Source organism: Pseudorca crassidens, chromosome 10 (genome assembly GCF_039906515.1).
Source record: "Pseudorca crassidens isolate mPseCra1 chromosome 10, mPseCra1.hap1, whole genome shotgun sequence".
Taxonomy (NCBI): domain Eukaryota; kingdom Metazoa; phylum Chordata; class Mammalia; order Artiodactyla; family Delphinidae; genus Pseudorca; species Pseudorca crassidens.
The window spans coordinates 28837394-28864241 of NC_090305.1; the positions used below are offsets into that span (position 1 = coordinate 28837394).

General features: G+C 39.2%; 1 protein-coding gene across 2 annotated transcripts in view; it reads left to right on the forward strand.

The window, feature by feature from the left end:
- PTCHD4 (patched domain containing 4) overlaps window positions 1-26848 on the forward strand; it is a 191757-nt gene that overhangs the window by 45941 nt on the left and 118968 nt on the right. For both annotated transcript variants that reach the window (XR_010946789.1, XM_067752744.1), the window contains one exon: window positions 5668-6148. Coding sequence is in view for 1 of the 2 variants with exons in the window: in XM_067752744.1 (XP_067608845.1) it covers window positions 5668-6148 (481 nt within the window). In the remaining variant the exon portion in view is untranslated. The remainder of the gene's footprint in view (window positions 1-5667; window positions 6149-26848) is intronic.

Below are 26848 nucleotides of genomic sequence, written 5' to 3' on the forward strand. Positions count from 1 at the left end.
ACATATGTGCAGTTGTGTTAACAAGAGCATTGAAGTTATAAACAAGAATGAGGTAATTGGCTCTGCCAGTTAGCTGTGTAACCTTATATTACTTCCTCTCGCAAGGCCCCTGTGCTCTGGATGGTGACCTGAGGTTATTTCAGAATAGCACTTCCTCAGAGAGTGGCCGGGAAAGTTACCCAGGGTAATGCAAATAAAGTTCTTCCGTTCTGGAACTGAGTCTGCCACACGTGTTAAAAATTAATATGCTAGCGTGCTTAATTAAACTTGTAGTCTCATTGGCTGAAGCCCTTATTTCATTGCAGCAACACAGAAACCTTACTTTTTTTAAACTTCCTCTTTGAAAAAAATACACCCCTGCACTATTCTAGCTTAGTAATGTGACATAAGAAATTTAATTTATTCTTTATTAGGGCATTTAATGCTTTAAAGTGTTCATTTTGAAAATGCTTTTGATTCTTTTTTTTTTAAACTAAGTACCTTATAGGAACTTGCTTTCTCATTATTTGCTTGTTTCTACTAAACATGGAGCTCTAGAGAGGAAATTCAAGATAGCTGATGATTTTATTTAATCCTACTTTGTGTGTACAGTCGATATTGAGAATAAAACAAAGAGATATGTTAGGAAGCAAATACAAGAAATAAATCTTATTTGAACAAACAAGCAAACAAACAACAAGAACAAATTGTACCATTCCTTTAGAAATGTCACTATCTGCCATACATCGCAGTCTTTCTTTTCAGCAATAAAAGACAACTGACCATCTAAAGATTTCCAATATCCTTGCAGTGGTGACCTCATTGAAAATTGATGAGATCAAAAGTACAATTATTCTGGACAGGAGCTGTGCTGCCAGATTATCTTGCACAGAAAATCTCTGAATGTCAACCTAGCACATACATTGAGCAGATATGACACTTTCTCTCCTATAACTTCAAAGCATCATTGAGTAATTTTTTTCTCTGCACAATAGTTTATGACATTCATGTCTCTTTCCTCTCCTATCTCTTGGAGAATTTATTCTTTGATCTTAATCTCTAAGAGTTTAATTTCCTTTTCCACTGTGGAGGTGTGGATTGGGTGGGAGTCATTGTAAAAGTTACAGAGTAGTAACCATAAACAAAATAAGACCTAAAGAATATAAAATTTTTTTTTCTGGCATCACTGCTCCTGGAGAGTTGATGTGATGCGGTGCTTCATGGTGGTGAGATAGTATCATGACCTGTAATTCTGTTGATTCACCTTGGAACAATTCACCTACCAGCGACGGCCTGGGCTGACATTTTTTTCATGCTGCATTAAGAACCTGAACTACTGCAGGGAGTTCCTAACTGACCTCCTTCGTTTAGAGTCGCCCTGACTCCCTAAATCATTTTCCACAGTGCAATGAGAGAGCACTCCCAAAAGTAAATCATGTCATTCCCCTGCTTAGAACTCACCAGTGGTTTCCTATTGCAGGACAATAAGTCCAGCTCTTTTAATAAAGCTTCCACGGCCTTTACAGCAGACGCCCTGCTTCTTTTTGTAGCCTCCAATCCCATCACTTCCTTCAGTTCTTTGAACATCATGTGCCGTTCTTTGCCTCCAGGCCATGATACATGCAAATCCTCTTTCCAGGTACCCCCTAAGTCCCCCTGTCTATTCACTAGCTTATGACACATGCTTGCTTGTGCAATAAAAGTGGAAGAGGACTTGTACTTCCTATTATTTGAAAAAGGAAATATTTTTAAAGTTATTTATTCACGTAAGTGCAGTTCTGTCTGTCTTTACTTATTTCTGTCATCAAAAAGATTTCTGAGGGGGCTTCCCTGGTGGCGCAGTGGTTGAGAGTCTGCCTGCCAATGCAGGGGACACGGGTTCGTGCCCCGGTCCGGGAAGACCCCACATGCCGCGGAGTGGCTGGGCCCATGAGCCCTGGCTGCTGAGCCTGCGTGTGCAGAGCCTGTGCTCCGCAGCGGGAGAGGCCACAACAGTGAGAGGCCCACGTACCTCAAAATTTCTGAGGGATTGTTAGCAGCAGAACAAAGATTTATGCATCCCTCAGGCCTCATTTGGAGATTATGGTGGATCAAAGAGGGTGCTGATAATGTGTCTGGACAAAAGTCAAAATCTTAAACAAGGCAAAATATAGATTTTTTAAATGGCTGGTCTACACTGGGTTTAGCTAGCTGCTCACCACCACCACCCCCATTTTGAAATTGTCTCACTTCCATTTCTTACAAAAATGACTTCATAAAAGATTGGCTTTCGTCTCATTATGTGTAAATGAATGTAACAAACCGAATGCATTTCTCTCTCTTAATCTGCCCTACTCCACGCACCAGGATAAAATAAACAAGGTCTTTGGACATTCGAAAGCTCTGTTGAATGAACATCTTGTACAAACCATTGCCCCAATCAGCCTACTCAATATAGTCTTGGGAAATACACTTTTATACATTATTTGTTAGAGATTATTCTCCTATTTTGTGGTGGAAGAGTTCATTAGTTCCCAGCTCATAGGTGCTTCTATGTAGGAGAAACAAGGAATGAATATAACATATACTGTAATTATCCTCTGAGCAGAACTTCCCTGGATTTATAAGGAGTCAGGTGGGATTAATGGAGAGAGCACTGAATCCTGTGACCTGGCGTCATGCACATATAGTCTGCATTTCTCAGTAATTGGATAAGAAACCCTTGGCTGGTTCACTTCCCCTTGTGGGTTTCAGTTTTTCTCATCTATAAAATGAGTGATATAAGTATCTGAGTATAAATGTTTACGTAATATTGAAGACATTTTTCAGCTCTATCATTCTATGAATTGAACCGGCGTCATTAACATAAGATGAATTTAAGTCTCTAATTCATATCCTTGGGTCCACTTCTGCTCTCCCTCAATATATTCACATTGAAGCCAGAGCCTGCTTGGACAGTTCTGGATGAGAGCACATCATTCCTGCACCTAAAACCTTTCACTGGCTTCTATTTGCACTAGGAGTAAAATAAGAACTCCTTGCCAGGCCTGCCAGGCCCTGCATGGCCTATTGCTGGCCAAGCCCTCAGGCCTTGTCTCCTCCCACTTTTTTCCTGAACTCTGCTGCAGCCGTTCTGGCCTTTCTTCCTGCTCCTTGAGCCCACCACGTTCATTTTCACCTCAAGGCCTTTGCACTACTCCCCCTCTGCCTGGTGCTTTCCTCTATTCTTCTATGGCCAAGTCTACGTCCTCACAGAGGGCTTAGCTCTAGAGGACACTTTGAACACACCATCTAACCTAGACACCTCCTGCCCAGCACTTAGTCCTATTTTATCTTCTCCCTACTATTTCTGTCTGAAATAATCTTCGTTAATCACTTAATTGCTGCTTTCCTGTCTCCTCTATTAGAACGTGTGCTTATTGAGAGCTGGCAGCTTCCCTATCTTGCTCGCTGGTAATTTCCCTGTGCCTAGAAGAAAGCCTGGTATATAATAAACACTCCCTAATATTTGACTCAGTGAATTCACCCTGAGGTGTATTTAACTAATCACAGGTTATTTTTTAGAGACTACTTCCCTAAGTATGGGAAAAGTAAGAGATGGTATAAGTGTCTGGGAACCGTAGGAAGCCAGATGAAGAGAGGTATATGTAGAGATTAGAGGATGGTAGAGAAAAAAACAAACTTTATCCTTTTTTTCAGTTTCTTCTGTCTAGTGTAATCTTAATCCAAAATATGTCGACATCACAGATAGGATTTCAAAGAAGTGGGAACAGGGGTGGAGCTAAAACTTACACCAAGCTTAAACAAAAATAAACAAGCCCAACTGAGGAGCAATTTGACCTGTACTGAAAGAGTGAAAATCATACATCACAGTCTCTCAGTGATAGGGCAGAATTTCCACCTCCTTGCTCAAAGCTGCCCCACCTTTCCACCTGCAGCTCACTGGGGGACCCCAGAGAATTTAATCAAGACAGAGCCTTGGGAACCTACAGTCAGAATTTCAGTTTGATTTTTTATAAGGAAAAAAGATAGGAACATTACAAAGATGCCATGGGGAGTGGGAGAAACCCCAAGCAACGGGGAAAAAACCCTCAAATTAAATTCTTATTGAGAAATATATCGTTCATTTAGAGTTAGGTTGAATTAAATAGGAAGACTTTTTATTTAACATGTAGGGGGAAAGTGGGTATATAGAGTGACTATAAAATTTCTTTCTTGCAATTCTTGATGGTCCCTACTAACAATGTTTGTACACTCTGTAAATTTCTCAAGCTTTCTGAGTTTCAACACATTCTTAAGTACTAGGGCAGCTTTGATGCAAATACAAAAAGTACCCCAGATACAGGTGTCTGGTACTAAGTCCACAGTACTTGTTACACGTGTCTCTTGGGTACACAGTGCCTCATGGTTCTGTGAAAACAACCGTGGTTACCACACAGTTGGGTTTGTTGCCCTTCTGTACTACCTTTCTGTTTCCTGTTCTGACTCTACACTTTTAAATCCTCACGAGATACATGTCATGTCTTGCCTGATGTAGCAAACACATAAGCTGTTCATGGCATACATTTACCTTTGTGCCTGTGTCTCTTCTGGGACCTGATGCACCTTTTCAGAACCAGACTCCATCCTGCAACCTGCCACTGGGTTCGATATTCCATCTGACAAAAATTGCCATTGGAGTACATGACAGATGCGGCAAATTCGGCGACGGCTGTCAGGGATTTCTTTCCGAGTGTTAAGGCACACGGTTGAGAATTACTGCTCTGAATCTGTTTAAGCAACTCAGTGTCCACCTTTCGTCTTCCTTAAAGAAGAGTGATTGCCCCTCTTATAAACCCTACTCTTATGATCTTGTCTACTCTACTTCATGTGAAATCCTGAAATTGAGATGACTTTTGACAACCCCACCTGAAATCTTAGTCTCGTTTGGGGGGTTTGTCCACTGTGCTTTCTGGTCAACCTACAACTGGAGCAGGTATTTAAAGGGAATGTTGTAATGAGTGAACAGGTGCTCACATTATATTTAGAAAACATGTCAATACTATTAAATTATTTGTAAAAAAAAACCCCAGTATTTTCTTCTACTTGTTCTGCAATACACAGCTGTACCCCCAGAGTACAAACAACAGTGGATGTTTGTAATGTGTGTGTGTGTGTGTTGTGTGTGTGTGTTAGTGTAGGTGCGTGTGTGTTAATGTAGGTGTGTGTGTGTTAGTGTAGGTGTGTGTGTGTTAGTATGTGTGTGTGTTAACCCTAGAAAGTTTAGCATGTATTTATTAAACACATTATTATTTTAATTTTTGAAAAGTTGTTAACTCATGCCATGCTTCACTTTTGGCTGAAACTGAATGATTAAACTTGATCCTGCATAAAGGAGTTATAATAGATTGTTACAGAAGGAAATGGTGAGAATGAGGGTATGGATGAGATCGAAATAATATGTATGTACATTTTCCTATGCATGTGGCAAGTCTTGTATAACTTCACAACGCTCTTTGCATCCTTTTTAATTCCGATCATTTTGCATGGTATCCCATGGAGCTCCAAAGAGTTGAGTATAAAATCCTAACATGCCACTCCACCCACATCAGTTCCACAGTCGCTGGAGTCTACCTCTGCCTTTTGTGCCCCTTCACTTAGAGTAAGACTCTGTTCTCTGGAATGCGCATCCCGCTGGTAACTTCAGCCTCCCCTTTTTCTGTTTTCAAGGATGGGAGGAACAGTTTTATTGGACACCAACTGGGCGGGGTAGTGGAAGTGCCGAACAGCAAGGACCAGCGGGTCAAGTCAGCCAGAGCCATTCAAATCACCTACTACCTCCAGACCTATGGCTCTGCCACCCAAGACCTCATAGGGGAGAAGTGGGAGAATGAGTTCTGTAAGCTTATGAGGAAGCTCCAGGAGGAGCACCGGGACCTCCAGCTATACTCCTTAGCGTCCTTCAGCCTCTGGAGAGACTTTCATAAGACCAGCATCCTGGCCAGAAGCCAGGTCCTCGTGAGCCTCGTGCTGATCCTGACCACAGCCACCCTCTCCAGCTCCATGAAGGACTGCTTGCGCGGCAAGCCCTTCCTGGGCCTCCTGGGGGTGCTCACCGTGTGCATCTCCGTCGTCACCGCAGCTGGGATCTTCTTCATCACCGACGGAAAGTACAACTCCACCCTGCTGGGAATCCCGTTCTTTGCCATGGGTAACTATCCATCCTTGTGGTAATCGGCTTCTTACCGGTTTGGGGCAAGGTAGTACATTTCTTGAATTCTCAGGTGGAAATCTGTTTTAATTTTGCATTGGTATGTCTGTGTGATGTTGTGAAATTTTACCTGGGGTGCTGTCTGTTTTACCTGATTAGGCCTTTTTCAGTAAATTTTAGGCTGACCAAGGCACCTCATTTATGCCAGGGACTTTAATGCTGTCCAGTGTTTTTAAAGTACAAACTATTGTAAGCTTCTACTCAGCTTCTTCAAAAATTATAGGTTAAAGATCATGGGGTACGAAGTTAAGGAGGTCCAAAACCTGTTTCACACAGATTTTTGTGGTTCATATTAGTGTTGCATCCTCAAACTGATGGTGATGAAGAGTGGATATCACGGGATGAAAATTCTGAGAGCCACCGATAGGTTCTAATTTCAAAGACCTTCTTCATTAGACTTTGTTTATTAATTCATTTCAGAGTTTTTGCAGAGAATATACTCCATTTCCTCACCTCTATTTAAAATTTTTCTGCAGCCACTTAAAGATGTGGCCTCTAACTTTTTGGTGTCTGTTGAAAACAATTCATGAGTATCTTCAGTCAAGATTATCCTTTCTTGTACATTTTTCCCAGACATACTTAAATGGTCTAGAAAATGGTATGTGAGTGTGTGTGTGTGTGTGTGCGCACATGCGTGCGTGCACATGTGTGTGTTTCTTGCAAAAGAGAAGATCAAGTCTGGGAAGAAAAGTGAGTGATGGTTCATCAACAAGATTGATGGAACTTATCAGAATAGAGATGATGACAGTGATTATTTGTGATGCCACTGAAGTTCTGTCAGAAGTGGTACAATTCCATACATGCAGCAAAGGATAAACTGTGAAAATGGCCTCTAGATGGTGAACTGACATGCACAGGGGAGTCTTCAGCTGTAAAATAATTGCTTTTCCCTTCCCAGGTTAATATCAGCCCTAAATTATAGCTTTATTACTAAGTAAAAAAGACGTAGGCATGCACTTAAAGTCTTCCAGGGGACCTGGGCCCTTTTCATTTTGACCTAAACGAACGTTTTCAAGAACAACGTTGCAAAGTGGATTTATCTGGAAACCCATCTTCACTGTGGCCCTGTTAGCTCATCTCGGTAAGTCTCAGTTTCCTCTTGTATAAAATGAGGATAAATGAAAAGCCAGTTCCAATTTGACCTCTATGGTACAGCAATATTTCTACTTAAAACTAAATAGTAATAACAATGATAATAATAATAAAGCAGCTATGCTTATTATCACTTAAAAAAATAAAATGAGGATAATGATTGGATAATAATGATGAGGATAAAAAATAAGTCAAAGAATTGTTTTCTGAACGTAATAGAATGTACCTAAAGGTAATACGACAGGGTAGACACTCCATAAGTATCATCGAGTTTTAGTCGTTAAGCTGGTGTGTTACGTGCAGTGGATTCAGTGATGAATAAGAAACAGCCCTTGGCTTCAAGAAATTGAAACTCTTTCTTGCATTCTGCATATCATGTTTAAATGCATGTTCATCTTGTTAACAAAAAGTTTTTCTATTTGCTAAAGAGATATATGAAATTTTTTTTTCACCAGTGACAAGGATAGGTCTAGATTTGAACCACTTACACTTGTTATGTTTTGTGGGCTCAGTCTTTTAACGTAATAATATAAGATTCATATGAATCATGCAGCATGATTCACAAGTGAAACATGGATCATTCGAGATGGACAAATTAGGCACCTTAGAGCCAAGAGGGCTTTTTCTAAAACTGGTGGCAATCTAATTAGGTAGTGGAAAGATTTATCAGGAAAATTCTATAATGTATAGAATTATATTTCATACAAATAAGGAGAAAAATTGTCTCCAGTGATGCTGAATTGTATTCTAGGTTCAGATACTAAATCAGTGGTATTTTCATTCCTTAAAGAAATAATAAGAACACTGAAAGCCACAGTGAGGTAAATGTCCAAACCCTAAAACACACACTTTTCACATTTTCTCCTCTCTCAGTCATGTTTATAATCACAAATCAGCCCTGGACAGGGTCGGTGCAGACTCCAGAAGCCTGGTAAATGGTTACTTTTCAGTATTCCTGCACTTCAAGTTCTTACAATAATCTTAGAAGAACTTTCCTGCTATGTTCTGAAAACATAACAACAGTAGACCTATAAATATATACTTACTTAAGATATTTGCTCCATCAAGGGGGAGTTGGTTTTGTTGTGTTTTGTTTTGTTTGTAAAATGATCATAATGGTAAAGATACCAAAATGGAGAACTAGTGAAATAAAAGGGATATGCCACAGAGCTAGGACATCTGGGTTTCCATCCCAGCTTTTCCACTGACTTTGTATGTTTTGTTGGGCAAGTTAGGTATAGTCCCTTTGTCCCAGTTCTTCATCTATTTTTTAAAATTTGTTTATTTGTTTTTATTTTTGGCTGTGTTGGGTCTTCGTCGCTTGTGCACAGGCTTTCTCTAGTTGTGGCGAGCGGGGGCTACTCTTCGTTGCGGTGTGCGGGCTTCTCATTGTCATGGCTTCTCTTGTTGCAGAGCACAGGCTCTAGGCACGCGGGCATCAGTAGTCGTGGTACGCAGACTCAGTAGTTGTGGCTCTCGGGCTCAGGCTCAGTAGTTATGGCGCATGGGCTTAGTTGCTCTGTGGCACGTGGGATCTTCCCCGGCCAGGGATCGAACCCATGTCCCCTGCATTGGCAGGCAGATTCTTAACCACTGCACCACCAGGGAAACCCCAGTTTTTCATCTATTAAATGAAGGATTTGGACTCTTCAGTCTTAAATTTTGAAGTTCCTACATTGTTCATTTCATTCTTCAACTGAAGTTAGAATTTGATCATTCTTTTGTAAAAACCTTGAAGGTTTGTATTATCTTCAAACTTCTAACCTCCATTCTCCTTTATTGACTCTGTGTGTGTGTGTGTGTGTGTGTGAGAGAGAGAGAGAGAGAGAGAGAGAGAGAGAGATTGAGAGATTGAGAGCTGAGTTTGGCAGATACATACCTTCTGGTGGTACACACAGCATTGTTTAAAAGTAGTCCTTTGATGAATTAGTTTACATTGTGTCAAAACTGCATAATCCAGTGTTAGTTGGGTGTAAGGAAAAGAAGCCCAACTCTTTTTATAAACCTCTATTTCTATTCCTATCTTCCTACAAAGATTTCTTTAAGGTAGTGAATATTCACTTCATTATGCTCCAAGATTCAAGCCATTCATCCTCATTAGAACTTATCCCTGAAGCTGGGTATGTTGCTTAGGTGTTCTACTCTTCAACCATTCTATTTTTGACCAACTATCTTTCTTTAATACTGCATCTGCTTGTTCTTTTTTCTGACCATTCATCCAGTTAATACCCCCAATGTCATTTCAGAGGCATGTATTCTGTACTTCCAAATCCTTCATTTTTAAAGCCTGTACCAATTTTTATATCTTGGCTGGTGTCCCTATAGGTAAATGTATGTTTGTTGAATTGTACGTTCAATATTTAGGCTTAGAAAAGAAGATAATTATAAGCATGTGTATTCTCTCTAGAAAAGATTTCAGAGAGAGAAATCCAGACTCATAATAATTTCTTTAAAAATGCTTAAAATGACCCCTTTTAGCTCCAGCTTAATGGCCTTTCTCTATACAAGCATAAACCAATGAGAATGCCACTAATTTAATTTATAACTCATTGTCGGCCTTTTTTTCACCTCATTTGCTTTATGTGGATGTGTTTCCTCTTTCTGGAAGGAGAAATATGGGCTAATACCGCACACCGATGCCAAGCTGGCTCCTGCTGTATCTTGCTGATCTTCTGTGGGTAGTTGCCAGGGACATTAGGAGCCTTGGTTCACTATTATTTTTGCTGTCCATCCTGAGTTTGTTTTATATGCCAGGAGTCTTACTTTAGTCAGCTTGATGTCACTGGACATGTGCAGATGACTCGTTTTTTTCAGGTGAACCCAGGGTTTCCAGATAGGAGACCTTCTCATTCATCATCCAAAAACTGAACTCCATATTCATTTACTTATTAGTTTATTCAAATATTTATTGAGCATCTACCATGTCCTGGAGTAAAAAGTATTGAACAGAACTAATCAAGTTGTTGCCCACGTGGATCTTACATTCTAAGCCTGCTAAGGGAAAGTGCCAGACAATAAACAAATAAATATAAACTGTGTTATATTATTGATAAGTGATATAAAGTATAATCATAAAACAGGATAAGAGATAAAGAGCTTAGGTGGTCAGAGAAAAGCCTTTCTAAACAAGTGAATTTGAAACAGAGAGCCAAATAAACTGAAGAAGGAGCCATGCACTAACTGAGAAAAGAGTGTCTTTGACAAAGAGAACTATCCATGCAAAAGCCTTGAGATGGACCTTACTTGGTGAAGTTAAAAAAGAGCAAGAAAGGGAGTGTGGCTGGAGCAGAGTGGGCACCTGTCTGAGTATTATGCAATGTAGCATACAGCCAGGTCACATAGGGCACAGAGAACTTAATACTTAAGATGGTAAGCTATCTGAAGCATTTTGAGATGAGAGTGTGATCTGACTTACATTTTATGGAAATGAGTCTCAATGGAGCAAGAATGGTTATAGGTTATAACTCATACATAGGTGAGAGGTTATTGCAAAATCTTCATGGGTTATAATGGTGGCTTGAAATAGCATGGGAGCAGTGACAGAGGTAAAAAGGGATTAGACTCAGGATACAATACTGGAAAATAGAATTCACAGGATTTGCTGAAGGAGTGGATATGGTATGTAAGAGAAAGAGGAGTCACGGATGACCCCGAGCTTTGAGGACTGAATAACTAATCGAAAGCAGTTGCCATTTACTGTCACAGGGAGATCGTGGGAGGAATAAGTTGTGGGGGAAATACAAGAGTTTCGTTTTCCATGTGCTCAGGTGCCTATTAAGTATCCAAGTGGGAAAATGTGGAATTGGCGATATAAGACAGTATACAGATCAGGTTCAGAAGTAAAATCTATTAAGTTGGAGCTGAAAATATAAATTTTGGATTCATCATGACATACCTAATAATGAAAGCCATGGACTCTGATAAGATCAACTGGAAAGATAAACACTGATGGAAAATAGAAGTCGTCTAAAATCTGAGCCCAGGAGTATTCCAACGCTTATGATTGGGCAGATGAAAGTGATTCAGAAAATGACACTAAGAAGGATTAGGCTATCAAGTGACATAGCAGAACCAAGAGAGAATAGTGTCCCAGCAGCCAAGTCAAGAAGGTGTTTCATGAAGGAGCAAGAGATCAGTTGTTCCAATAGCTGCTAAGAAATTGTGTCCGGTGAGAACTGAGAATTGGTCGTTTGATTTAGGAATATTTTTTTTTCGGTACGCGGGCCTCTCACTGCTGTGGCCTCTCCCGTTGCGGAGCACAGGCTCCGGACGCGCAGGCTCAGCGGCCATGGCTCACGGGCCCAGGCGCTCCGCGGCACGTGGGATCTTCCCAGACCGGGGCACGAACCCACGTCCCCTGCATTGGCAGGCGGACTCTCAACGACTGCACCACCAGGGAAGCCCTGATTTAGGAATTTGAAGGTCATGAATGACTTTGGCAAGAGCTGCTTTAGAGGAGAGCTGAGGTAATTTAAAGAGGTTCAGTAGAGCTTGGAGCATAGGAAGTGAAGACAGTGAGTAAAGCTAATTCTTCTAAGGAATTTTTGCACTAAAGGGAAATAATGGTTTATGCAGTTGGGGATGACGTGCAGTAGAGAAAGCTTCATAGTAAAGCAGAGAGAAGAGATTGCAGAAGCAATGTCATTGAGCAGGAGAGAGAGATAGGATGGGATTCAGAGCACAGCTAGAAACATTGGCTTTATATAAGAGCCTAGACGGCTCTCATCTACAGTTAAGAAAAGGGAAGGCAGAAAATATGGACAGATCCAGATAGATTGGTACATGTCGGGGTGGAACCACGTGGAAATTCTCTTCTATGGCTTCAACTTTGTCAGTAAAATAGGAAGCAAGTCATCAGCTGAGAATAAATTTGGGGAAGGAGGCGTTAATTTGAGGAAAGTGAAGGGATTCTTAAAGAGTCACTTCAGAAAGTTGGAGAATAAAGAATAAAATTTAGGTGAATAACTAGGAAGCACAGGGATCTCCTTGACATTTACGTGCATGAATATGAATTAAAAAAAAGAAATCAGTTAGCGTGGTTGCTGAGTCGGTCCCCCCTCCAGCCATATATAGCTGCTTGGGGGAGGAGTTGAATAGGCATTGAGATGAATTTAATCAGAAAGAAATTCCCAGAAAAAAAAAAAAAAGAGGGTTTATAGTGTATGCAAAAGAGTGACTGTAATGACAGATCATGAACGTTGTAATAGTTAGGATCAGCTAGACCATGTTGCAGTAACAAATAATGCCTTAAATCCATTTAGTTTAAGAGAACAAAGATTAACTTCTTGCTCATATCACAGTTTGGTGTGGGTTGGGAAGCTCTCTTTGGAAACTCTTTTCCACCAGAGATTCAGGGATTTAGGATGCCTCTGTCTTACAACATGTTGCCTTCTCAGAGTTTGTGCTCCCCGGCATGTACACAAATGAGGGAATAATTAGAGAAATCACACTACTTATTAACTACCTTGTACCCAAAGTGATTCAGTTACTTCTCATCACATGCTCTTGGCCAGAACTAGACATATGGCCATAAACTAGTTGTGAGGGAGGATAGCAAATGTAGGAGAGCAAATGGATTATTTTATGAGCATCAACTGTCTCTCCCACATAAACTAAGCCAAACAGTAAAGGTAACGAGGATTTATTCTGCCTCATCAGCGTGGTAAAACACTGATAAGGTCAAAATATTATATTCTTTATGGGGTCAGAGAACTGTCTTAGGCTGGAGTCTGTTCTGGTTATCTGTTTCTGTATAATAAACACCACAAAACTGGGTAGTGTAAAGCAACAACCATTAGATTAGGCTTGTGGATTCTGTGGGTCAGTATTTTGGAAATGGCACAGTGAGGTGAGTTCCTCCCACCTCTAGAATTTCTAGAGCCTCAGCTGAGGATGGCTTGAATATCTGAGTTCTGGCATAGTTGGGTCTAGAACAACAGTTTTCAACATGGCTTCTTCGCTCACGTGGCTGGTACCAAGTCTGGGACTTCTGAAGGAGAATCTCAGCTGGAACTGTTGAGCATAGCATCTAAATTTGGCCTCTCCAGCATGGTGTTCCTGGGGTAGTCAGACTTCTTATATGGTGGTTCAGGGCTCCAAGAAAACGTTTTGCACAAGAGAAGGACAAAAGTTCAGCGCTGGCTTAGACATAGAAGTCCCATAGCATCACATCAGCCCTATTCTACCATCTGAGTACCAGTCACTAAGGCCAGCCCAGATCCCAGAGGAGGGCAGTGGGACTCCACCTCTTAAGACAGTGGCAGAGAACTGAAAGAGTGGCAGAGTCACATTGCAGAAGAGCATGTAGAATGGGAGCTACTGTTGTGGTCACCTTTGGGAAGTGCAGTCACCACACAGTCGTAATGTGAGTAAGCTGCAAAGATAGAGGTGGATTCCAGAGATGCTTGCTATAAAGGTTTTGAGACGAGATTATTACTGATGACAATGGCTATGATTTGATCATTTGGGGATGGAAGACAAATGTTAGATTAAAGACATTAGATATTCAAAGGACCCAGTTTAACAGACATAGATATTCCATGATCTCCAAGGCCCAACAAATCTGGCATCTGCTAACCTTCTGACCTCAGGTTCAACCTGTCTGTCTCTCCTGTACACCTGGAAAGCTCTTCCTCAGATGTTTCCTTACCTCCTGCACCTTCTCAGTGGGGACTTTCCTGGCCACTCTATCAAAAACCACAAGTGCTTCACCAGTACTCCCTTTCTCCCTCTCTGATTCAGTTTTCTCCTTAGAGCTCGTCATTATCTAACATACAGTATACTTACTTTTTGACTTGTTTTCCCCGCCATAGAACGTAAGCCCCCAAAGGATGTAAATTTTTATTTTTCCATTCACCGCTGTTTTCCAAATACTTCAAACAGTACTGGCCTCGGGTTGGCACTCAACAAATATATGTGGAATTAATGAATGAATGGTCTGTTAGCGTTTCTCAAATGGGTTATAGTCTATTAGAGAGTCATTTAATTTAGTGTATCATGATCCATGTTTATATTTCACTTATGGGGAAGAAAAGAGAGTAGAAAAGGATAGGAAATATCAAAAGGTGTCGCACATAGTAAAGTGTTATTGCATCGTACTTTTGTTTCAGTTTAATATACATGTGTATAATAGACATGATGTAAGATATATTGCCTAATGCGGGCCACAGTCAAAATTTTTAGAAAACACACTGTCTAGAAACTTCTTTGGACTAATGTCTTAAGGAGACATGGTGATAGGTAAGGATTTGTTAATAGGGAGGCAACTGGGAGAACTCGTCAGAAGCATGGGTAGCTGCTCCTCTTGGTTCTGCTGGAGACAGAATCTGGATTTACGAAGGGGAAGGTATTGCCAGGGACATAAGGTATTACTTCTTGGGCACTTTTATTTTCCTCGACTTCAACCAGCACAGTGTTTGGCATATAATGAACCCTCTAAGGTTTGATGGTTGGCTAAAATTTTTTAATGATTATATTAAGGGTTTTGAAATGTTTCTCAATAAGTTAGTTTTGCCACAGGACCTGTTTTACTCGGGGTCATTAAACCTATCAAAACCTGCCCCAAATGACCCTATTGTTAGAAGCTCTCTTATTGGAGCTATTTTTTAGCTATGTCAGTTGCAGCCACCCTGCTCTTGGTGATAAATAATCATCTTCTTTGGGAAAATGTTGGTCAATGATGTGAAAATATCTCTCTGTTTAGAGGCTTGGAGTCAGAAGACCTGGAGCCCAGTCAAGTCCCTGTCCATTCAGGTGACTTCTCCTTGGGCCTCCCATGTTTTCTCTTTCATAAGATGAGGAAGTCGGGGTGATTGGTCCTTAACACCTTTTCCACCTTTACTCCTTAATCAGTGAATCGTTCATTTGACACTTAGGCTGTGTGTTATCTAGGTTTTTGGCTCATTGGGAGCTGGAACTGGGTCTACTTGTCATCTTTTCAAGTGTCTAGTCCAAAGTGCCCGTAGCATGCATTTTACAAATGTTGACTTTTGCAGGAGAAGGCTTAACGTTTGGTTGTCTTTAGCTTGGATATCTTAATGTCCTTATTTTTTATATGTTATGCTTCAGATTTCATTTCTTTATATTGATCTCTGTTCTTTTTGTAGCTGTGAAATGGACCTCCCAGAACAGAAGTTTTTAACAAGTTAAGATGTTGTCTCACTAACTGGGTTTTGTAGACCTTTTGAAGGAGGTGGGAAGGGAACAGATCTTGGCATAACAAGTAAGAAGCTGAATTTTATGCCAAGCATTTGAGGTAGCATTGAATAGTATGTAGTTTTTATTGTGAAGCACTGTCCAACATTACTAATAATTATATCCTGACTCCTCAAGATTCTTATTTTCTTTTGAATCCACCTCCATCTGTTGCACTTTTTACTGCTAATGAGCTTCCTCCCATGGTAGTTGGAGTTTAGGAATGAGGAAGAGTATTTATATAGCAAAATTTTACTCAGGGTGAAAAGCATATGGGCCCATTTTGGTGATTGTGTTTATCTCCAGGTTAGGTGATGTGCTAGTTTAGACTTTTAAAATGGAAAGATTTGTAATTAAGCCTTATGCTTTCTAATATGTTATGCCCTTGCTTTTTTACTTCTTAAATCAGATAGTGAATTAGGCTTGAATATTTAAGCAGACAGGGAAAGGAGAGAGACATCAATTTATCCGGTATATGGTAGAACTGTTCCTATGTCAGCTTCTACCACTTCTCCAGTGTGGACATCTAAGCCTTCCTCAAATATGCATCTATCACAAGCAAGCCTAGCTATCCTCATTAATTGAAGTTGACTTGATTGTCATATGAGAATGTTCAAGAAAAATATATTCCTGATGCAGAAGAGCTGCAGTTGCCAACCAGATCAGGATTTTCTGCAGTGCTGCATCAAGGTAAAAATTGCAATTCGAACTCCTGAAACTTGAAGGGTGAAAATGCATTAAGGCTATGCCATTGCTTTTCTGAGGAAAAGCAAAGTCTCAGCCAGATAAAGCTCATTTACAAACTAGAGACTTATTTCCAAGATTCAATTCATTTCCAAGCCAGTATTTTCATACCCAGTCATTGAAAATTAGCAGAGAAAAATGAGATTAATCCTGCATTGGTTTGAGGGTCCTAGAGGCCAGCCTTGGGCTTCCAAGAATTGAAGAATCCTTGTACACCGATTTTCACCTGCCTTCCTGGAACACGGTGGTTTGTGAATGCATCAAATATCTGTGTGTCATCGTGGTTGATTTCTTTGTAATGAGAGAGCAGTGCCTTCATCCAGACCAAGGCCAAACTCTATTATTCAAGCCTTGGCTTATAGATATCACTCTGTACCCTTAGAGAAGTTACAACCTGAGTTTGAATTTAATATAAAGAAGATGCTGCTACTTTTCCTACTGCTTCTCACACTGACTTGGCCCAAATGGAATAAGAATATGTCCTGGCCAGTGATACTTCTAGTGATTGTTTCAATGTTAAGTGGAACATCCTAAACTAAGTATCATACTTAATAATATAAATCAGCAAAGTATTAGTTAAGAAAATTTACTAATAGTGTTTGAGATAATAAAAAACATAGAGTATAACCATAATAGTCAATGATATAAACGAAATAATGAAGGAAAAGGAGATAACTTTATCAGAAAGGACTGGATATAAGAGTAGGTTAAACTACATTTTAGCAAAAAAAATAAAAAGTGGTGGATTTGGGGAGAAACAGATTAGATGGCTCATTTCATTGAATGAAAACCAATCAGAATCACACACACACACACACACACACACACACATGCACACGCACACACACACACACACACACACCCAAAGAGAAACCAGTGAAAGGCACCTAACTTGCAGATTTTGGGGTGAAACTGTGATGCATATAATAAGGACTCATAATAATTAACTGCAAGTTGCTAGATTCACTCTATAATTCAGTCACCTTCCTCTTCCTTTCCTCCGTCAAAGTCAAGGGTCAGGGCAACTTTATAATAAAGTTTACTGTGTTGGTACAATGTTTTGCGAATAAGAAGTGCTCGATAATTATTTCTTGAATGAATGACTTGTAATTTCACTAGCTCACAGCAGACATGAAGGAGATTTTTATTAGAAATGGATAAAAATCTGTGTTTGAAATTGTACGTGTTCTTTGAAAAATTTTAGAACCATGGCTTTTAAACAAAGCCATTGAAAGTGTTTATGTAATGAGGAGGTTTTGAATTTCCAAACATGAGAGTATAGTCGAAATGTTGTATCTTTTGTTTGGTGCGTCATGTACCTTAAAAGTATCCCATTGGCCATTTGATCATGCAGATGGCTTCCTGTTCACCCAGAGGAAAGTAGGGCAGCTGTTTCCATTAAATGAGGAAATATTTAGTTCATGAAACTAGTTCATGAGAACTATTCTCAAGCCTGGAGAGGAGCCAAGGTCAGAACCTGTATTACTTGATTTTCCCTCCCAGGTTCCTTGACTCTGTTAGCAGTTCTCAAACTCGGCCCTGGGGAGTCCTCGGGATGTGCTGGGGGTGCAACGGGCCTCAGAAAGAATTAAGCCCCCAGAAGTCCCGGCTGCTCCTTCCTGCTTCCGAACAGAAACTTTCTTCTGATATTTTTACATGACAAGTCTCCATAGATATTTAGTTTGAGGAAAAATTCCTGTGAATTAAAAAAAAAAAAATGTTTGAAAACTGCCCGTCCTCTACCATCCTATAGTGCCCCTTTCATAATAAAATGGAAGGTAGAAACTAAACTTGAGGTGAACTAAGTGTATCTTACAGTCTGAGTGGCTGTGCTTTGATCAACTGTTATATCCACAGACAGCCTGTAGTCTTTTTGTTGAAGTATTCCTAGAGGCAGGATGTCTACTTAAGACCTTAACTTTCTCTCTTGCAGACAAGTTAACCTATTTTTAAGATGCAGAAAATCCAAAAGGATGGAGGCAGTGAGGTTGTATCTCTGTCATGAGAACTAAGTAAGACTGCCAAGAGGCTCCAAAGGGTAGAAGTAATTGCAATTTTACTGTATTCTAGGGTTAGAATGGTTGTCTTACAGGTCAAAAAATTGTACTATAAAAACACAGTGACAAAACTAGATTCTCAGTGAAAGAATCCCGTTAACTAGGTTGACAAGGGTAATATGTTAGCCAGAATCTCTGTTCTGGTAACCTTTTCAAAAAGTGGTTTACACTAGCTAGGCTTCCCTTTCTCAAGATATATAAAAAAGACTCAGAGGGCTATGTGATGAACATAAATTAAAACACAGTGAGGCAGCATGTGATCCCTGACGCAGGCAGGCAGACCAGCAGGGCGGGGTGGGAAGCGCTGGTGGTGCCAGTGATGAGTGCGCCCTCCCGTCTCACAGAGACCGCCGAGTTCCGTCAAGTCTAACTTTTTAGGACTTCCCTGGTGGCACTGTGGTTAAGAATCTGCCTGCCAGTGCAGGGGACACGGGTTTGAGCCCTGGTCCGGGAAGATCCCACATGCTGCGGAAGCAACTAAGCCTGTGCGCCACAACTACAGAGCCCGTGTGCTTCAACTACTGAGCCCGCACACCTAGAGCCTGCGCTCACCGCAACTAGAGAACACCCGCACACAGCAATGAAGACCCGATGCAGACAAAAATAAATAAAATAAATAAATCTAAAACAAACAAGCAAACAAAAAAACCCACAGTGATGTCTGATGGATTTCCTTGTTTCCCACAAAGGATGATGCCAAAATGCCCACCCGTGCCTCCCAGATTCAGTGTCATTCTCCCTTGGGAAGTTCTGTGTACCCAATACAGATGCTCACATTGCTAGACCTTACCATTCATTCTGTGTTGGCCACCACCATTGATAAGCTTTCTCTCTAAGATGATTCTCTAAGATGACTCAATATTGCTATGTAGTAAACTAAGTAAAGAGTGTTTCTGTTGGGACTAGGAGACATTCTTTCTCCTTTGATTATTTACTGATGAGTTTAATCCTCAGAGAGGGACCATCTTTCTATGATTTCCAAGTGTTTGTGGTTCCTCCTTTCTATTCCCCCTGTGATCTTTCTTTTTGGTTTATTATTTATTCCAGTCTGTTTATCCCTTTGCCCTTTCTGCTCATTCTTCTTAACCTTATCCTGAAAGATGAGAACCTTAAAGCAGCAGCAGGTTATGTGAGTTCCTGTATTCCCCACCCTATCCAGACAAGGTTATCAACACACCATCTCAGGTCAGCACTGCTGTGTGTCTATAGGAGTCTGGCCAAGGGAGACATGTCTGTCAAAGGAGGCCTGTGGGCTTCATCTCTATGCAGCCTCTAATTCCAATTTCCTTCACATTCTTTGCTCAGACCAAAACCAAACTGCTATGTGGCCAGATATACAAGGCTGTTTCATGTCTCATGATATTCCTTTTCCTAGAGATTCCCTCTGTCTCTGCTTTGTTCTGATTTTCAAAGCTTAAATGCCTCTTGCTCTATGGAAATTTTTAATGACTTCTAAACCCAAGAACGACTGATTTTCCTTTTTGCTTATCCTTGTTTACATGCCTATATTTACTTCCATGTTAGGCTGCAGAGCTTTCATTAGAAAGGATCAACTTACTGTTTTTGTATCCTTAGCAACTAGTAGTGGGCCTAGCACAATTTGGAAGTATTTTAAAATTATTTTTGGATTGACCATTCTGCCATATTAGCCCACTATGCATAATTGGCCTTCACCTTGGGTTCCTTGAAAAGCACTTGTGCCTGTAACTCTGTTTGCACTCTCCATCATCACCAACAGATTTTCTTCTCTACCTTTCTCTTCCCTGATCTTTGCTCTGGAAGGCTGATTCCTGTGGACGCATCACCCAGGCTCCCTTTTCCTCTGGCTTTGGGTTGGATTTGGCCACCAAGAGGCATCGCCAGGAGATAGTAGGACAGAAAGAGAAAGAGGTCAAGGCCTTTCTTCCCTGCTCCCTCCCTCCCTGCACTGGCATTATTTCTCCGGCAATAACTCCAGTCTCTGACAGGCAGCCACTCCTCTGTATCTATAGCTCTTACTGGACCCTGATCATACTATTTCCTCCCTTTATTCTGTTAGACTTAAAAGTGGTGACAGCTTCCTGCTCTTGGTAGTCTCTGGGTACCTCAACATCCCTTGTTGTTTCTTTTCCCATTGGCTCTGCTCATATCTCTGTAAGTAGTCTTTCAGTTAAGGTTTTTTATTTATACCATTTGAAGGATTTCTATATGTCCTACCAAGCCTTTCAATCTCTTGCAAGATATACAGCATCCCAGTATCTTGTTGGATCTGACATTCTGCCCTCAAGTCCATCCGCCTACCTTAATTCTCTGCTTAACGCTAGCCAACCAACCTTCTCTAAGGGCACTGAATCCTACTTTCTACCAGCCCAACTCCTGGTCACCCATGGACCTAAGGAGCAGTCTGCCTTGCCTACCTGAATTTGATTACCAGTTGACATCTGGACATCTGCAGTCATGTTCTGCCTGCCATTTTGGACATCTTAAGTTCACAATGTCCCTTGGACAATGGGCAGTGTATCTCTTTTTAGAAGCCATTCTTGTGTGAGGACTTTGCTTTCTCCAGTAAGCTGAAGTCCTGAGGGCATGCAAGCTTCCTATGCAGACTTGTTTTTGCACTTTTCACGGCTATTACGATAGGCCGTTTTTGAGAAAGATCCTACAGAAAAAGTTTTAAACACACATGTTTTTACCATCACCCTTGGTAAAACTTAGGGCTGGCATTAAGAGAGGCTGTGCCTTCTGCAAAGCAAGAATGAGAAGTTATCTCATTGGAAAATTCCATATCACCATAATCATTTTTAGGTCATGGTGGCTATTTTCTTCCTTGTACCTAGTTTAAGCTAAAAGTAGTTTGATGTAAAATTGTTGCCTTACAGTCAGATTTTCCAAATATATATAAAAAGAGGCTGCCTGTCCTTGTTTTGTGCCGTGGTGCCTGTGCTTTTGCAGCTGAAAATAGCATTGGTGCTTGTTCTTGGCACATTTTACTGCAAGCTTCTACCTAATTTGCTGTCCACACTCCCCCCGAAGTCCTTTTCAGCATTGCCGCTTTCCAAGTATTTCCTTCTCATTGACTATCTATGTCTCACTTTCCATAAAGCTATTCATTTTCCACTTTTGAGGTTGACACACATCCTTCTACTAACTCTCTTCTTGCTAGAAACCCTGTTTTCTATTCCTGGGTAGTAGGTTTTTGTTTTTGTCTAATTCATTTGTTTCCATTATTACAAAAACAATGCATTTTTAGGAAAACACTGAAAGATAAACAAAATCTAAAACCGTCATCCAGAGATAATTGTTGATAAAAATTTCATGTTTATTCTTTGACTATATCTATAGAGAGATAAATATGTCAATATATGAAACAAAACGAGATGACTATATATATACTATTATGCAGCCTGCTTAATTCAATAACTCAACAATTTCTATATGTGCAAAAACAGTTTAAAACCTGAATATATACTATTTTCACTAATAGTTATATGTTAACATGTGTGAAGACTGCTCAGATTAAAACATAGAACATCACCAGCATTCCTATAGCCTCTTTCTAATCATACCCTCTCCCTCGCAATAATCATTATCCTGACTTTTTTTTTTTTTTTGCGGTACGCGGGCCTCTCACCGTTGTGGCCTCCCCCGTTGCGGAGCACAGGCTCCGGACACGCAGGCTCAGCGGCCATGGCTCACAGGCCCAGCCGTTCCGCGGCACGAACCCGTGTCCCCCGCATCAGCAGGCGGACTCTCAACCCCTGCGCCACCAGGGAAGCCCTATTCTGACTTTTAAGGTTATCAGCTCTTAGCTGTTCTGCATAGTTTCACAACCTATGTTATAATGTACATAAAAATATATATTATTATCTCTTCTAGGTGAACTAAATATTTTATCAATGTAAACAGATATTCTATCTCTAAAAACAATTTTTGCTGTAAAGTCTGTTTAGCTTCATCAGAATCTTTTGTTTATATTTTTTAAATATTTTTTTTTCCATTCTTTAAGTATCAACCTTTCTGTTTTCTTAGATTTTCTATATGTGTCTTGTAAGTTGCATATAGTTGGATGTGGAGATTTTTCCTGTCTTAATGATTTTTGTCTTTTAGCTGAAGAACTTAATCCCTTTAGTTCCTTTAATATAATTTCATATATTGGAGAGTTTAAATTTACCATTCTATTTTGTGCTTCATATTTGTCTCACACTTCCCATATATATTCCTCCCATATATATTCCTATCTATCTGCCTATATATATATATATATATTCCCTTTTTGGCCATCTTTTGGATTGAATTAATACCTTTTATTATCCCAATTTTTTCCCTTTGCAAGTTTGAAAGTTAAATGTTGGCTTCTAATTTTGTGATTGCTTTAGAAATTATAATATTGATACTTAACTTATCAAAGTCTAAAATGCATCAAAACCTTCATTTTTCTTCCTTATGTAATAAAGTAGTTAGATCATTTGAACTCCATTTAGACCCCCTCCTGACTTACCTGTTAATCCTGTCTACCACTTTAATTCTAATGTTATTATTTAACCTCAGTAGACATTATTATTTCTTTTTTATATAGTACATGGTCTTTTACATTTACCCACATACTTGCTACTTTTATGATTATCATTTCTTCTTACATCTCACATCTTTCATCTGGAGTTACTTTTTTCTGTCTAAAGGAAATTACTTAGTACCTTTAGAGATGTTCTACAGGTGAAAAACTCAATTTTTTGTTTCTTTATCTGAACATGTCTTTTTTCCTCTCATACTTGAAAGTTATTTTTGCTGGGTATATAATTCTTTAATTACATTGAAAATAATGATTCTCTATCATATTATTCCACTGTCTTTTTCCTCTGACTATTTTTAAGATTTTTCTTTGTCTTTGGTTTCCTGCACTTTCACTATGATATATCTAGATGTGGCTTTCTTTGTATTTATCTCACTGAAAATTCATTAAGTCCCTTGGTTTCATGAAGTATTGTCTTTCATAAATTCTAAAAAATTATGACTTTTATCTATTCAAATGTTATTTCTATCTTATTTTTTTCGCTCCCTGTTGAACTCCAATGAAACATGTTACAACTTCGCATGTCTCTTATCCTCCCTTTGGCATTTTCCCTTTGTCTCTCTGTGCTGAATTCTGAATAATCTCTTCTGTTTGATAGAATAGTTTACTAATTTTCTCTTTTGCTGTATGCTTGAGGGTGACACCCTCATGATTGGGATCAGTGCCTTTATAAAAGAGACCCCAGAGAGCTAGCTTGTCCCCTCTACCATGTGACGTACACAGTGAAAAGGGGCCATCTACGAACCAATAAATGACCCTTCACCAGAAACTGAATCTGCCAATACCTTGGTCTTAGACTTCCTAGCCTCTAGAACTGTGAGAAATGAATGTTTGTTGCTTTTAAGTCACCTGGTTTATGGTATTTTTGTTAATAGCAGCCTCAAGGAACTAAGACGCTGTACCTAGGCTATTACTAAAATACCTATCAAATTTTTAATTTTTATTATTGAATATTTTTATGTCTGAAAGTTTGACTGAGTTTGTTTTGAGCCTATGTCTGTATCTATTTTGTGTTATTTGAAGATACTTTCAAAGTTATGTATTTTTAAAAACAGTAAATGTAGTCTTCTAAGATTTTTATATTCATTATATTATCTGGGGTCTCTGTGGCTCTGCTGCTGTCTGTTGTTCGTACAGGTCTTAAATCAATCACCTTATTTCCTTGTGTGCCTAGTTATCTGTGAGTGTGTGGTAGTCATTATCCTTGAAAAAAAATTGTGTGTTTTCAGATTCCTATGATGCTGTACCCTCTTCCAAAGAGGCTTGTGTTTGCATCTGTCTGGTACCTGTGGGCACTTATGAGTGGAAACATCTCAAACGTAGTTCCCAACTTGAGGTTCCTTGCTCCATCCAGACTATGGTATCCAGGGTGTAAATGTACACAAAGACTCATCTATAAAAACAACTTTTTTGATTTTTTTTCCTTTTCATTTTTCTTCTCTATTCTACTCAGCACAGATACCATCTCTAAAGTGTGTCATTGCTCTGAATATGTGGCCTTTGAGATCCCAGCTTGAGGTGGGGAAGGTGTCTCAATAAGACTTCTCACCTCGCACAGACCATAAAACTAAATTTCTGCCCTCCCTCATAAATGAAGGCTATTAATCTGAAGCCCAAGTGTGCAGTATTATTATTTTTTTTTTAAAAAAAACCTCTCAATGAAAATAGAGTTGCTGTGAAATTCTGCTTAGCACTCTACATTCAGTCTTAGCTCAAGAATTTATTCTTAAAGTTTCCCACTATATTTGCAGCACTTTAGTGATTTTTAGGACAAGGTTTGTTAGTATATTTTGTGTTTATTTTTTATCTAGCATTTTTCTTGTTTTTGGCTAAAAGGTTGATCCCAATAGCACAATCCTGTAATATCAGGAAGCAGAAACAGCTGCAGTGTCACTTTTAATGGCTGGATATTATTCTGGACTCTGTTTTTAAACCATTATTATTTTAGTATTTTCATGATATACATGTATTGTGTGCTTAATGTTAATATTAACTGCTTTCTAACCCAAATTTGTTTTTCACATAATTTCATAGGTTACAATTTGTTCATTATCTTCATTTTCTGATTCAGTAGATAATATTCAAATACAAACTTTTTAAAGCTTACTTTACTGTAGACCAATTAATACTTTTCCTTTGAAAAACAGGCATCTCCTTCTCAAAGGAAAGGGTTTGCCACTATGAGAACTTTAATCTGAATTTAGAAGCAAGACGTTTCCATACACAAGGTGCACTAGAATGACACTAGAGTAAGACACTACTACATCACCAGTGTAGAGTGCAGTGGTCAAGAAGTGCCTTGCCCCTGCATGACTTGCTTTTCATATCCATGTTCAGGAAGTTGAGAGGATGCCAGTCACTATATTACTAGACCATACTGTTGATAATCCTATCCTACAATTTGATGTACATTTTGAGAGAAAACAGAAATAATATTCACGGCGATTCTTGAGTTCACAATTCAAAACTATCGGTCTTTGGAGTATTCTGGGTTCAAGTTTCATTAGACCAGATTGATAGAAAACATAATTCAGCTCCACTAGGCAGAACAGATCCAGGGATTTGATGACAGTAAGGTACAAAGAATCTCTTATAAACCAGTGAAGACAGTTAAGAACAGATACATATACCTTTTTTTTTTTTTTGGCCACACGGCATGTGGGATCTTAGTTCCCATACCAGGGATCGAACCCACGCCCCCTGCATTGGAAGTGCAGAGTCTTAACCGCTGGACTTCCAGGGAAGTCCCCAAGAACAGATACATATACCTCTTTATCAAAAGGTCCCGAACTTAAATGCCTTGGGGGACAGGTTGTGAATACTGATACGTTTACACTGGTATGTGCAATAGACTATTATAAGACAAGAGGGAATGATGGAGATTGGTGCAAGAGAAAATATATAGACAGCCAAAAGGCACTGAAATTTAATTTTTTAAAAATCCACTACCTATATGAGATACTTCTGCAAGCCAGGTTGTATGGTCAGGGAGCCAGGAAAACTGACAGTGGAGATTTAATAATAACGCATAAGTATTCAGCACTTAGAATGTTCCAGTAATAACACTTTACAGGTATTAATTTACCTAATCCTTATAATAATCCATTGTATATGAACTTTTATTATAGGTCAGAACAATGAGACAGAATTTTACTAATTGGCTGAAGGTCATATCAGATAGTATGTGGTAGAGCCAGGGTACAAACACAGCAGCTCTGTCTCCATCTATGCTCTCTGCCGCTAAGTGTATTGTCTTTCCAAGTCTTCATAAGTAGCTAATTATTAGACAAATTAAAGTTCTAGAAACAAAATTAATACTGTCTACCAGATTCTCTCAAAACTCAGACATATTTTCAATCTGATAAAAAGAAAAAAGTATACATAGCATTAATATAATATTATATCATATTAATATATTAATTGTATACACATACACACAATTGCTCAGTTCAGTATAGTTTGAAATTTAGCATGAAGCAGGTCGGCTTTGGCCTCTATTCAAAAATAATTTAGATACTGAAAAAACAAAAGAGCCAAAAAAAGAAAAAGTTTTAAAAGGAAAAACTCACCTCAATATAATATCACCACAAGTTTTTCTCATCATGTAGACTCCATGGATATTGCTAAAACTATCAGTGTGTTTGAATGAAAATTCGTATGTTGAAATGTTAGGCTTTCTATACCTGAAATGAATGGTAAAAATAGGGCAGAGTAATAAAAAGTTATTTGAATATGCATATACAACATAAATAGCAGTTGAATCAGCATTAATTTTATTTAATTAAAACGATCAGTAGTTTTTTTCACCTTCCATTAAATGAAGGATTTCTTCTAAGACAAGAATATTGAATGGGAATAGTTATAAACTTTTCTTTCTCCATTTTTTACATATTTCTAACTTTATAATGCTAAAAAATATTTTGACTATATGACTTTCATACAACATTTTGCTATCTTGGCAAATCCTTTGTCACCACAAATAATTTTATTACTGTTCAAAGATAT